This window comes from Molothrus ater, chromosome 2 (genome assembly GCF_012460135.2).
Source record: "Molothrus ater isolate BHLD 08-10-18 breed brown headed cowbird chromosome 2, BPBGC_Mater_1.1, whole genome shotgun sequence".
NCBI classification, from domain to species: domain Eukaryota; kingdom Metazoa; phylum Chordata; class Aves; order Passeriformes; family Icteridae; genus Molothrus; species Molothrus ater.
In genome coordinates, this window is record NC_050479.2 from 82,786,296 (window position 1) to 82,800,708 (window position 14,413).

General features: G+C 37.1%; 1 protein-coding gene across 30 annotated transcripts in view; it reads right to left on the reverse strand.

The window, feature by feature from the left end:
• DLG2 (discs large MAGUK scaffold protein 2) overlaps positions 1-14,413 on the reverse strand; it is a 984,854-nt gene that overhangs the window by 295,590 nt on the left and 674,851 nt on the right. For all 30 annotated transcript variants that reach the window (XM_036384308.2, XM_036384333.2, XM_036384316.2 and 27 more), the window contains one exon: positions 6,456-6,625. In XM_036384308.2, the coding sequence (XP_036240201.1) occupies positions 6,456-6,625 (170 nt within the window). The remainder of the gene's footprint in view (positions 1-6,455; positions 6,626-14,413) is intronic.

Sequence of the window (14,413 nt, forward strand, 5' to 3'; positions counted from 1 at the left end):
TAAAGGTTCAGATAAAACCTACCACTTTTACCACATCAGGCACTGGCAACACAACTGTTTCAAACTATGGCTGGAAAACAGCAGAGGCTTTTATAGCAGTTTCATCATGGTGCTTTCTAATTTTATGATTTTCAAGAGAATGCAATTTTCATGTGATAAACTATCAGATACTCACATATTCTTACATTAGACAATCCTAGCCTGCAGGGAAGCCAAGCTTTTTAGTCATGTTAACTTACAAATGATAGTTTGAGCCACTATCTTAAAGCTGGAAAAATATGTATTAGTGATTGATGGAGCACTTTCTGCTAATTGGAGGAAATATGAGTTCCTTCAAGCAAAGACATTTCACAATAAAGGGTTTTAGTTTCAGCTGTGGTAGTTTTCTGTTTATACATGAAATAAGTGATACTTCAGGTTACAGTAATATGAAGTGAAGCACTTAAATTAGAGTTGAGAACCAGAATAGTTTGTTAAACCCACACTTGAGAAAGTTTGCTTGCTTCCTCATTTTTATATGGTTCTATCTTTAAGTTGCTCCATTTTGCTCTGTTTTAGATAAGGATTCACAGAGCACAGAAGGAAGAGAACATTGAAAACCAGAAGAAAATTCACAGCTGATAGGATCATAAGAATGAAATTCTTCAAAGACCATAAGAAAAGGTTCTGTTCTAAATGTACAAAAATGATTTTGTTGAAAAACACTTTGGACCTTACAAAACATAATTTTTTAATTAAGAAAATATCTGCCTAATCTGTCATAAAATCCCCTATTCCCACATGCTAAAGTTTGCTATGGCATATTTAATGTCTCTTAAATTAGAGAAAATAGATCATTAAAGTAGTAGAAGTGATAGCTGTAATAAAAAAAAAAATGTACCATCATCAGTCTGAAGCAAGCACTTGCAATCAGTTATCAAACAGTAAGATCTGAAACCTCTAACTGTTCTCTGAAACTGGGAAATAAATAATTGGGGTTCTTTGTTTGCAAAAAGCCCTTTCTTTCATTTAAGTGCTGCAGCTATTACCTGAGATGAAAAGTTAACTTTTGACTTTGCTTTGCTAGATAAAAGTTGTAAGTTTCCTCCATTCCTTACTGAAAGCAGCCCTTTTTTTTTTTAAATGAACCCTCTATTCTGATATTCTGAATTGAACACTTTTTTTTTTAGCAGACATTTTGAAACACACATCATTGAAGCGTGCTTTTGTGACTATTTCAGTTGTCACTGCAAGGTGGGTTACTATCCATGCAACAGAACACACAAGACGTCTTCTTTCCAATAAAGCCATCAATCCAAATTAAAATACATCTACTCTCATGAAAAAAGTAGCATGAACCTCTAGGAAACTACAGACAGTAATAGACTAGAGGACATTTCAGTAACAAGCCAAGATAAATCTACAGTGAAATCATACCTTAGATTGATGGTGAAAATTTTCTGCATCTTCTCAAGAAAATCTCATAACTTTCCAGTGAGTTAAAAAATACACAAATTAAACCATACTAATTCTTTTCCTAGTATAGTAAGAAAGCTTCGTTACCATCCATTGACTTTATTCAGTGACATCAAGAATAAACCAAATAGTTACAGGAAAAGAACATCTACCATGTGCCACAGAGTCGCTTCATTTCAGCACAGAGCACAACTAAATGGGAACTCTGGAACTGGTTATGCCCAGTGACGTAGTCTAACATTTAGACAGACATACATACTCTCAAAATAAATGCACATTGTGCCCTTTATATTAATCCTATCTTATTTTTGCATATTTTATGGAGACGTCTGGTTTAAGAGCTTAGTCTTTGCTGATTAAGAAATTTAAGATAAGAAGAATAGCCATCCAGAGGGAGCTACAGAATGGGGCTGAACAGTGCTTAGGAGATGCATTAATTTTTAATCTGAAGCCCCAAAATATAATCACACTCCAAATGGATTAAAGGAAAAGTTTTGATATGGCCCGAATTCTGAGAGCAGAAAGAGTAGAGAATTAAGTGCCCCTAAACATGTTTTAGTGCCCAAAGCTGTGTGAGGTGGACCTCATAAGAATGTGTCACGGGCTGAATTCATCAGGAATGAGCAAAAAGTATGCTTTTAGAAACCAAAAACTGAGAGAACTGCTGGTGTGCCCAGAGCCTTTCACCTAAAACGTCATGAACAGAAGGGCAGCTCCAGTCATCGTGGCAAGATCCTGACACAGCTAAAATACTGTAATGATGATAGGCACTATTATCATGAAGGGTGTGGGAAAGTAATCCTGTTTCTCTATGACTTTATACTCAAGCCACCAGAATATCCAGATAGCAAAATTAGCTGCCCTTTATGTTGTTCCTTTTTTTTTGGGTGTTTTTCAGTCCAACAATTTTCCTCTGAAGTTTCCTGGTACTCAGCTGTTCTGCTTCACATACCCTGAACTTCATTTCTGCAGTTCTGATATCTTTTAAGACACTACATTTCTTACAGAAGTGAGGTCAGAAGTTTATTATCTGATCCGACAGTGCTGTAGTTACAAGAATCCTTATTTTTCTGCCCTTTTTTCCCCCCTTCTAGTACATTATATCAGAGCTTAAATTACCAGCTGGGTAGGCAAGTATGCAGGTAATATTTTACATGACCTCTGTGTTTACCCAAGTTTCTCACTGCCAGAAATTTTCTAAAATGGTAGGAATACATTTAAAAATATATTTCTTCTAATGGTAGGAGATCATTTATAAAATGAAATTAAAATGAATCATTTAATTTCTACCACTTGTACATCAGCATACTAATTGTGCATCATCACACTACTCAATGCTTCTGGATTTAGTAAAAGTATATTTGGAGTGTGATAGGACAGCATGAAAATCTTGAGGTCAATGAAACTACTTTGGTTTAAAATCCTTCAGTCAAATGCAATGAAATGGAGAGAGCACTGGAACCCCTGAACAGTGACTGAAGTTCACAATCCACTGCCCATACACATACCTTTGCAGGGTCTTACAGGAAGCTAATGCATAAGTTATATTACAAAGCAGACAGCACCATTAAACTGCCTTGTTTTGAATGCCTGCATTTTGCTCTCAGGAGCAAACACTGCAGCATGTGCAATCCATTCTCATTACTGCTAGTCTTGTTTCAATACAGACCAAGAAAAGCATATTACTTAATGACGGGATTTTCAGTAGTGTCTAAATTCCAGTGATTTAAATAAGAAAGCTGCAAGTATATCTTTCCTCTGTAACAGCTGTCAGCCACTGTAGAGATGCTGGCTGCTAAAATCTGCAGTGCCCTGGGAGTGACTGAAACAAAACATCTACTGTTGGCCACTCAATCCTTTGCAAAGCCATAGTGTGAATTGTATGCCTGCCTGAAGAGACATGCAAGAGGCATACAAAAGACAATCTCCCAAGCACATGAAAGAGAGGAAGAGCCTGCAAGGATGACAGTTAGCAATTACCTTCAAGACACAGACTGTGGCTATCTGCCAGCATTTGCAATCAGGTGTGTCAAAGTGATGATCAGCTTTAAATGTCTACACAGCTGAAGCTCTCTTTGAACCCTTGATTTTCCTATTACGCAACTCATTGTGTCTTGTTTACATCTTCTGCTCCCAAAAATAAAACTAAAGGGTTACAGGTTTAGCACATATGACACAAAACAACAGGAACAACTGCATGGGGATTTGCATTTAGAAGGGACCTCCTGGCAGCACAAGAGCATGCCCTTCCCCCTGTTACGGACTCAAAGGCATCTCCAGACAGTGCTTATTCAATGTGTGATGTTTAAAATACCTTCAGCAAATTAATCAATGTCTTCTATATGGTAGTTGCTAGCAACAAAAGTAAATGCCCATTAAAAAAACTCAATTAACCTCTATGGTCTAAACTTGTAAAAGCCCTCATCCTGAATATCTCAGATGACATTAAAAGGATCTCTACATATAAAGCCTTGCAAATTTCCTTCTTTACCAACTTCAAGTGCTGAAAGATATAATCTACTACACATAGGCTAGTTAGGGATCTCTGAGTTTACCTGGTATTAGGGATGCCAAGACTTGCTTTCATGTGGTGAATCCTCAGGGCAGTAAGGAATGAACTTAGTAAATGCTGGATTATATACTGACAGAGACAGGAAAATAATTGAAAAGATGTTTGCTATTCCAATTTTGGTATGGAACAACCTTCTTATCTAAAAAACAGATTTACTTTCTTTATTAATTTTGTGAGTAGGAAAGAAGGAATGGTGTGGAAGCTACCATGCTAGTTTTCAGATCCTCCTCTGGACACCAAAACATCCCAATTTCACTCTGAGAAGTAAGAAACACTGTTTATATAAATACTAAGTGGTTCTTATGTTGCATAGTAATGGGGTGAAAGAGCAGATCACAGATAAACTAATAATCTAAAAATCATTAATAATAGTTCGCTATTAATAATAGTTCACTAACAAACTAAATAATCACCTGAAATATGAGGAGATAAGCATCACAGCCAAGAGTCATGGGTTTTATTCTCAATTTCTGCTAAGAGTTTGATGCCTTTCAATAGATAATTTTTTCATGGAAGATTTTGAAAAAAATAAAAGGAAAAATGCTCTAGATATTAAAAATAGTATTGGTAAAGTTTTAATCCCAAGTATATATTATTTATTTTCTTCATTTTGCTTTTTTATTTGTAGAATACAGGAAGCCTAATAGAGTAGGCTTCCTTACTGCCTGAATTGTGAAGGCAAAACCCCTGGCTTTTGCACAAAACTAGTCCATCAGCTTATTTTTTATCCAAGTTTCCAGCTAACTTGTTTCTATAAAAGTGAAAAAATAAAAAAATATATTCAACTTAACAATAAAATTTATTATTTACAGCACTTATCTGTAGTAAACTTCATATAAGAATACAGATACAAAATCATATTTGCAGCAATAAGAAGCAAAAGTTTTTTAGCTTGCCCTAAAAGGCACTTTTTTGGTATCCATTCTGTTTTATGAAAATAATTGTAAAAAGAAATAATTTCGGGCATACACTCAAAACAAACACGATGCAAACCCATTATTAGATAATGATTGCCTCTCTTGTCCGTTTTCACAATGTAGCAAAAATTTGGTCACGGTGAATAATTTTTACTGCTTCATCACAACCAGAAAGGACAAGTTAATTTTAGTTTCTTTAGCCTTAGGTCTCTCAAAATGACTATCACATCACACACTTACTTTAACTCCAAATCTTTAAAAATACTGCCTGCACTTCTACTCTGAATTCATATGCATACAAAATACCATTAGAAATGCTTTTCTGTAGAAAAACAATCCAGCATCATAATTGACCACAAGAATCCAGACTCTCAGGGATTTACCATCAGATGCCTGTTTAAATATATCTTAATTTCTAATTAAGAAATTCTTATTTATTAGATATTAATTTCTAATTAATATCTAAATATATCTTAATCTTCTCCAAGAGCAGAGCATAATGAATACACTGCAGTGTCAAAGAGTGCACTGTTTTCAGTGTTGCACTATCTTTGTTGAGTATTAGAGGTCAAGCTCAACAATATGCATTAATATACTAAATATATTCCACTACTTCTATTCAAAAACCCTACTATACCCTAGCATACTATAATATTCACATGAGGGGACATGTAAGGGAGAACACTGAAAAAGCTGCAGATTATTCACTATAGATAAAACAGGGAGAGTAATCTCATGTGCACTGCATATATTAACAGCCATAAAAATGTCTTCATTTCATAATACATATATATATATATATATCAATCAAACATACGCTTATGAAACAGGTATTATGGGTCAAAATAATTAACTGCTGTTCATTCTATTCACACGTACCATGAAAATATGCATTTTCTTTGTCCAGAAATTAGCTATGAAGAAAAATGCTTCTAGAAAGGAATTTGGCTTTTTGTTCTGTAACCAGAAGGTTCTGCTGGAAGCAGTAAAGCTCATTTAGACTAGTGAAGGTTTTGTGCTAGATTTCCACATAATTTTGTTAAAGAATAAAATAAAATTCTTCTGTGCATCTCGCTAAGTTGATATTCTTCATGTTCCAAAGATAACTAGAAAAAACCATAATGAAAGTAGAGAGGGCAAGCTGGATAATGAAAAAACCTTCTGAAAAGAGGAAGAATTCAGAAACTCCACATTCAACAGCACCTTAAATCAAAGGTCTGAGTAAAGGAACTTTAAAGGTAGTATATGTGCTGCCACATAGTATCTCCATGTGTCCTTAGAAGGTAATGAGAGAGTAAACATCGAATGAAGCAAACCACAGCTCCTTGAACTCCTTTATATTTCAGGAAGAGATTAACCATGCATTCAAGTTCTACCTGCCTAAATGAACTACATTTCAGTATTTGACATGTCAACCAGTTAGCAAATCAACAAGGCCAGATGCCATTTAAGCTACAAGAGAGGTTAAACACCAAGTTTAAAATGGATGCCTTTTTAATTTTCTTATCTACCTTTCGGTCCTTTGAACAACTTGATCTCTACGACGGTCTCCAGTATAGGTCTCCTTCGCCGGACGTACAATCGCACTATGGAGCCGGCCTCCTTCAGGGCCTCCACGGCCTTGCTGTGTGACACTTCCGACACGTCAACCTCGTTCACTCGCAAGATGCAATCGTTGACCCTACAAGAAAAACAAAGAACCAGAGCCACTGAATGCTTCAGCTGTTACTTCAGACCAAAGGAAGTTTTGTCAGCAGTGCTGTAAAATGAAGATGACTTCATTGGGAATCTCAGAATTGCAGAATATGACGAGCTGGAAGGGACCCACAAGGATCATCAAGTCCATCTCTGCCAGATGACAGACTTAATGCAATATGCCTCACAAGCAATGAGACAGAGCACTCACTCCTTCCAAAAGCCATACCTGATTCAAACTGGAATCTACTCAATCACTCACACCTACCATCCTCCTTCATAAACTGGGGTTACACGCACTATAGTGATAGAAATAAGTAATAATTGTTCTTTACAGACTTCATTAAAACAGTTTTGACTAAACAATATAATTACTTTGAAACACTCATCCTGCATGCTATTACTATGGACCATAGTAAGGACAACTACAGTTGCTCTGACAGAAATCTTATAGTGTGATACAAAAGCTGCCATAGTAAAAATGCTGTCCTACAAAAGGCAATTTAAAAGAGAATGCTTGATGCTAAATAATTTACTCAAGTTAAATTCTTGTTTACACACTGACTGCAGGCTACAAGATCTGCTGTATGGTAATCACATTTTCATTTTTACTAGAACACCAATCAAATTCCCTCATAGTCTTACTTTGAGCATTAACTAATGTATTTGAGGATGGACATATAATCACCCTCAATGTCCTGGTTAGATGGAGCTGCATTCTCCTTATCTGACAGATTTGTCCTCGCTGGAAAGGAAATCTACAACTTAAGTAAAATCTATCTCCAAAGCAGCAGGCTAATGACTTAACTACTTGGCCGTCTTTTCTTTGCAAATGAGGACAAGTGAAAATAACTAGATTAATTGAGACTCCACTGTTCTTGTGTACTACATTTGCTGCGAGATGCCTCTAAGTATTTTGGGTACAGAAGAAAAAGGCATATTGTAAATGAATGTGTTCTGCATGTCTGAAAGGACAATCAGTGAAGTAAATATGGGTTGCTAAAAATATTCCCATTTCTGCTATGTGTCTATACATAAAAATCAACTATTAAATGTGACTCTTTACAGCAAAAGAACACTTGATCTGGATATTGATTAGGAGTCTTAGCACATGGAGGGAGAATGAAACTTAAGTTTTTCAGAACTCTGAGAATTTAGGATGGTTTTTGTCATAGTCTTGTTCTGCTGCTTTTGTTTCAAACAAACTCAAATCAAAACGACAAAAATAACACAGTTATTTGAAACTGGTGAAAGTTGGAAAGGACAAAAAGCTCATGCTTCACTTCTGAGAAGGAATACTGTATCATAAAGTTTCTAGATATCATTCAAAGGTCGGGTTTGATGGTTTACTCTAATGCCATAAGTTTCCATGATTGGGAGGGGCTTTAAGCAACCTGGTCTAATGGAACGTGTCACTGCCCAAAGCTGGGAATGATGGAAATAAAGGATCTTTACAGTCCCTTCCAACCCAAACCAAACTATGTTAGTATGATTCTATGCTTTTCCACACCTGTAGGCTTTTTTCCCCGCTCATGAGGAGGTGAATTTTTCATTTTTTAATAATAAATAAATACAATATTCAAGAACATATATGCACATGCTGCAACAAAATAAACTTAAAAGCATAATAGTGAAAAAGGTCATTAAACCCAGTTTAAGAAAATTCTTTCAGATGGTTAAGTGCATGGTCTTACCCCTTAGGGACAGAACTACTCTGCCCTTGCAAGCAGTTCTCCAATGTATTTTCCTGGCTTTTCGTTCACCTGCCAAGTCTATGGCAAAATTTTATTTTTTTGATTTCTTTTCTCGTTTATTGCTGGATATGCCCTATACCTGTAAGCTGGTTTCAGATGGTGACAGAGCTGTGCCCAGGAGAAGATCTGCCTCACAATCCAAGACAACACAAGACCAACAGAAGAGATCCTAGAAGTTTCACCAATACATACAACAGTGGTTGTATTATCAGAGAAAGGTTTGGGTTGGGAGGAACCTCATACATCTTAGCTTTTTGGGCTGCCAGTGCACATTGCCAGGTCATGCTGAGCTTCTCATCCATCAATATATCCAAGCAGTTCTCCTCAGGCCTGCTCTCAAATATTATGCATACACCTAATATGATTAAGGTCTGTACAATCCCCCGCACAGGTAACACATTAACATGAGTTTGGCAGCTCTTCATATGGCACACTAGCTTATCTAGGTTCTTTAACATAATGAACATATTCTACAAAACTTTTGTAGTATAAATTCAATATGAAGGACCTTGGATAGTTAAATATAAAACACATGCAACAATCATGGAAAACAACTCACAGAAGAAATATCAGAGCTACTTTTTAAGGGAGAAGGTCAGAGTCTCAGAGGATTACCAATTGTTGCTATCTTCAAAGCAGATAAGAGCTTATATTAAGAAAAAAACCCCTATTTTTAAGGGTTTAAATTTCACTATATTCATCTGAGTTTGATTTTTACTGTTTTCAAGGAACTGCAGACATCCTTGAGAAGCTGATAAACACTTCAGTCAACTTGGAAGTAAAGAAGACGAGTACAGTCCTTAGGCACTTAGTGGACATATAGTAGGTGACAACTGGTAATGATCATTCTGCTCCCTTGTTCTGTGCAATATGGTGCCCTGAAGGGAAACCCAAAGCAGCCTGGTGTGGCAGCTAAGAGCCCCACAAGACCAAATGGTCCTGCCAACACACATTAGCCCACTTGCCATAGCAAAGCTATGTGGAACTAACTATAGACTGAAGAACAGGGGAATAATCTGTACTCCGTGGATCAACATCATGATACTAAATCCTGTAGTAATCCACAGGTCTTACTTATCATCCAGACACCTCCAGCTAAGTCATATTAGTGGGACAATGCTGCTTTTCAAAAGTAGAGTTACCACACTTTCCATTGCAGAATGGGCAGCATTCATTGATTCTTTCTAACCAAAGCTAACTGATTTTTTTTTTTAGTTGCCTCCTCAGAAAAACTTAAATTGATATGGAATTTCTTTATTCTTTAGTCAGAGCATAGAAATCAAGGTAAAAATAGTTATAATGGGAGAATGAGTGCATATATCAAGTAGAATGAGTGAATATATCAAGTAGATATACACCTCCATATATCAGTATGAAGATATCAGATAGGCTACAGAGGTCAGAAAAAGAAACACTAAACTTTCTCTTTATCCTTTGCTCCAGTGTCTAAGCTTTTCAGCCTAAGTTTCCCTACAAAACTGTTGATATTTTCTTTCTTCCAGAACTCACAAGAGCACAGCACCTTAAGCAGGAACACAAGATGCTAGGTTGCAAGCTGAAAGGATTATCTTTTCTTCAAGAGGTCAGCAAATAATTATAATTAGATTATCTGAACTTAAGAGAATATGTCTACTCCATTAGCTAAAGAAGGATGACTCTCTTTCCCCAGCTTTTTTTTTTTTTTTAATTCAATACACACCGTTCCTATTCCATAATAACTAGAATTTACAGCACATGGGGTAAAAAATGTACATATTGATACTGGCTCATATAACTTCCTTCCAAGAGGAATAATTTTTTTTTAATTTCCAGTAAGAATTCAGAATAAAGGCTGTCACATTTACTACAGCAGTCTTCAGACCTGTCTTTAAAATCACAGAATACAGAGCTAACACTAAATACCAATGACATGTATACCCCTTAGGGCATAGTTTCCTTATGTATAATGGTTCTTAGAGACATGATCCAATTTCTGTAGCAAATTCATGTATACTCTTAGACCCCTTCCTGACATTGTAAAGTAGAGTAAAACTACTTCTATGTCTATTTCAAAAACAAAGAGATAATATTTATCAGTGGAAGAAAATTCCTGTCTGTCTCTGGAAGCTGGAGGGGAACTAGTGCTTATGAAAATGTCTGATGAAGGTAACAGCCAATTCTAACTCAAAATTTGACACTTATGTGATTTATAATCAAATTCCAAAAATCTCATGGTTACTACTGAAAATACTACTTGATAAAACTTATGATGGGGGGAGGGGTTTGTAACTTACAAATGACACAGCAGAATTTGAACCAAACTTAATAATAATTTGGAATCCTAGGATTAATTTTGATTTAAAAATATGTGGAAATATTGGTGCAATAAAACAGTAAACCTAACTGTATTTAACATAAAGGCACTATTTGAAGTATTGAATCTAACCTATGCTTCTAACAAGAACAGAATTATCTTTAGTTCTGAGGAAAATTAAATAAGGACTAAACCCCCAATGTTTCATTTCTGAGAGAAAAACAGCATAATTCAAGCCTCTGAATCAATGGCATTAATCTATTGCACTGAAATAAATTCAATAAAATATAATCTTTTCCCCAATGATGCTGGCCTGGTGCCATCCCAGCTCTTTGTGTGCAACCTCCACCAGGTTCTGCTTTCATAGTCTACAAATGTAGGATTAAAACCTCACCTGCATCCTGCTCCCTTTGTCTTCTCTTTACAGTCTAAATCAGCTTTCCAGAGGAGAGTCTACACCTTCTTGGCGCATCTCAAAGAGGAACTCATTGCAGCCCCCAGGCACACTCAGTATAAACACTGGATAACCAAGCAAAGCAGTCTCCTGCCTCTTCCTGGCTGCACTCACCCTTGCAACAAGTTTTCAGAAGCAAGAGTCAAAAGGCAATCACCAACCAAGCACAAAGGCAGCTGTGTGTGTGCAAAGACAGGAATGAAACTCTTGCACAGCATTTCCCTAAGTAGATTCACCCAGGCAGATGCTTTCTCCCCTTGCAATGGCAAGCCAGTTTCAGTCTGTTGGCCCAGGGAGCCCCAAGGTTGGTGGACAGCTGAGCTAACAAGCCCTGCTAAAAAGCAGGGTGTGCTTGCTCAAGCCTCGTGCAGTGCTTGTGCAGCCTCACAATTCCTATCAGCAACTGGAATGAGTATCATCCCAGAGATTGAAATAAAGAAAAAAACTCATAAAATGTTTCTCATTTGAGTATGTGTGCAGATTTAACTAAAATATAATGGAAACCCAGTCTGTCCTACAGCACACTACCTGAGTTCAGCCCACAGCCTCCAACCCCATAAGATTTTGGAGGAGGACCTGAAATTGTGTTGGTTATCCCCACAGTTCACTCCTTTGAATTTTTCCAGTATTTTGGGTGTAGAAAATAGCTATTTACCCTTTCAAGTGAAAATGATCTGTTAGTGGATTCCTGCCTAAATGGCAGAAGGTAAAAGACGTGGAAGAGCATCAGCAAAAGCCTGCCTGTGCAGATCCAGCTCACTCCCTCTAGATCAGGGCAGTCCCAGTCACTTTTCCAATTCCCATATCCAGGGACAGGCTAGCACTAAGTGCTACTTCTTGCCCTCCCAAAGTTTGCATGAGAAATAAAAAAGTACAAATGAAGTACCTCCTTTGTATACCAGGAGTCTAGTGATGGTTTTGGAGGTAAAAGTGCCAGCTATAATGCAGTCAAGAATTTCAGATCACATCCAGGCAGGCTATAGGTCCTACCACCACAATCTGCAGGTGTCCTACCAGAGGACTTTGAGCTTTATTTCACTTCCAGAACAGAGACTGAAGCTCGAGCTGTCAGGAAATAACTCAGATTTTAGGAAATACTTCTGAATTTCAGAATACGTTATTGCTTGAAATGACTGTGTTTCCATACCCTGTTAGAGATATGATCTTGCTGAGACCTGAGACACAATAGCACAGCCACAGAACTGTCATAAGATATTTACACTGCTTGTCCTTTGCTACTGCTTTAGCTACCCACAGATTTCTTTTTAAACAGCCTCTTAATGAAATGCCAGTGTATTAAAGGGCTTGCATAACAGTCACTGAATTTAAAACCCAAGTGCCTGGCTACAACATCAGTAAAAATATTAGCAGAGCACTTCCTTATCATATACAGCATCTCTTCATCCCTCTCTTTGTGTTTCATTTATGACTCTAAGTTCTATTTTTGAAGTTGTAAGTCAGAAACAGACGGCATACTGCACTATATAATTAGGAATGGAAAAGTCCCTGCAGCCTTTAGACTCTTAGAAGAAAATATATTTAGAAGCTTGAATATCTTCCTATTCACACTGTTTCAATAGAGGATGCATCAGCATTTCTTTTTTTTAAATCTCTCTCCTTCTTTTTCTTAAAGGCCTTAAACTCAGCTGTAAGACTGCACTCCAGACACAAAATTGGCTAAAAAGCAGTTTATTTATTGTTTAAAGGACTTTGGATCCTTTCTGCATTCTACTCTGTTTCTGAGAACTTCCTGGGGCTCTCTCTGAGTTAAGGCCTTTTTGCCAATCCAAAGAGATCCTTTTGTCCTTTTAGGTGCAATGTCTTTGGAATGCCTTAATCACAGGGTGTCTGGTTTTGAGAGTGTGTGTATATATATACACACACACACCTCTTCGCTGAAAATATTCCCCAACCTAATATCTGAAATCTGACCTCAAAGATACATATCTACATTAAAATTGGCACACTGAAATCCCAGAGACATCCAAGCACAGACACTGACAGAGTAGATCCAGAGTAGAAATCCAGCCAGTTCAATATCTTCCATATGTCTACAGCCAATTACCACAGGTAAATGGCAATATTAATGCAGCTCGGCAATGTTGAGCTCATTTAGCACTACCGTGAGCTCCTGCACATCCTGACATGCAGTGATTGATTTCAGGAGGGGATCATTAGTGGCTCCCAACAGGAACAGAAACAGAAAAGAGAGCAGTCACAAACCTTTAGTACAAACCCCTGTTCAGTAGATTAAAACCTTGGCCCCTGGTAGGCACACACCAAGGCAGCAAGGCAAGGCAGCCAGCAAGGAGACCTGCACTGGAGCTGCCCTGCTCAACCTTCTGACCACATCCCTACCAAACACCCAGTGGCTCACACAGAGACCCACCCTTGGCCTGATGGAGACAGTGCTGCCCCTATGGCCAGAATGATCCCACTATAGGAGCTCAGAACTAAAATGTGTGGAATAAGGTGTTTGCTCATCTAGAAGATAAAAGCTACATGAAGTGATAAACCAGTCCAGGGCTCCATCTAGTCTGGGTTTCTTTCCAACTGTGGCCTTTAGCAGATGGTAAAGGAAAAATATTAACACAATTTTTTACCCAGAATACATTTACAGCTGCTGGACTTTTGTGAACCAAAAATACTGTTTTCTTTTTTCCAAATAATATCCCTGGATAATTTCTTTTACATTAATTTAACCTTTTTCAAAACTCATGAAAACTCAACATCCCCAGTGTTTTTTATCAATGAATCTCACAGCTTTACTACCAGCTAAAAATTCTCCTTGTGGTTATTTCAACCTGCTGCTTATTAGTTTTGTTTAATGTCCCAGAATCTTTTTGTGAGGAGAGCAAACATAGGTTCTCTGGTCATCATAATCTTCTACATGTGACACCTGATTTTTCATCCTAAAGGGCCTTGCTAGACAAGCTCTTCAAGCCAAAGGCATATAGCTGAACTACTGGTAACACTGATTTAATTTCAGAGATGGAAACACCACCACTCATCTTTCTATAAACCTGAATGCCTCTTGGCTGTAACACCTACAGATTTACAACTGAACTCTTAAATAAAATGGAAAGGTAAGGTCAATTTTTTCTATCATCCTTTTTTTTTCTTGACAAAAATGGCACTGGTTATGCTGGACAAATTTTTCAGTTAAGCAAAAAAAAAAAATTACATCTAAAAAGCTCTGAATGAAAACAAAATTGAATAAACAAAAAGATTAGGCAGTCAGAGAAACTAAAAACAAAACAACAGTCTGCAGTC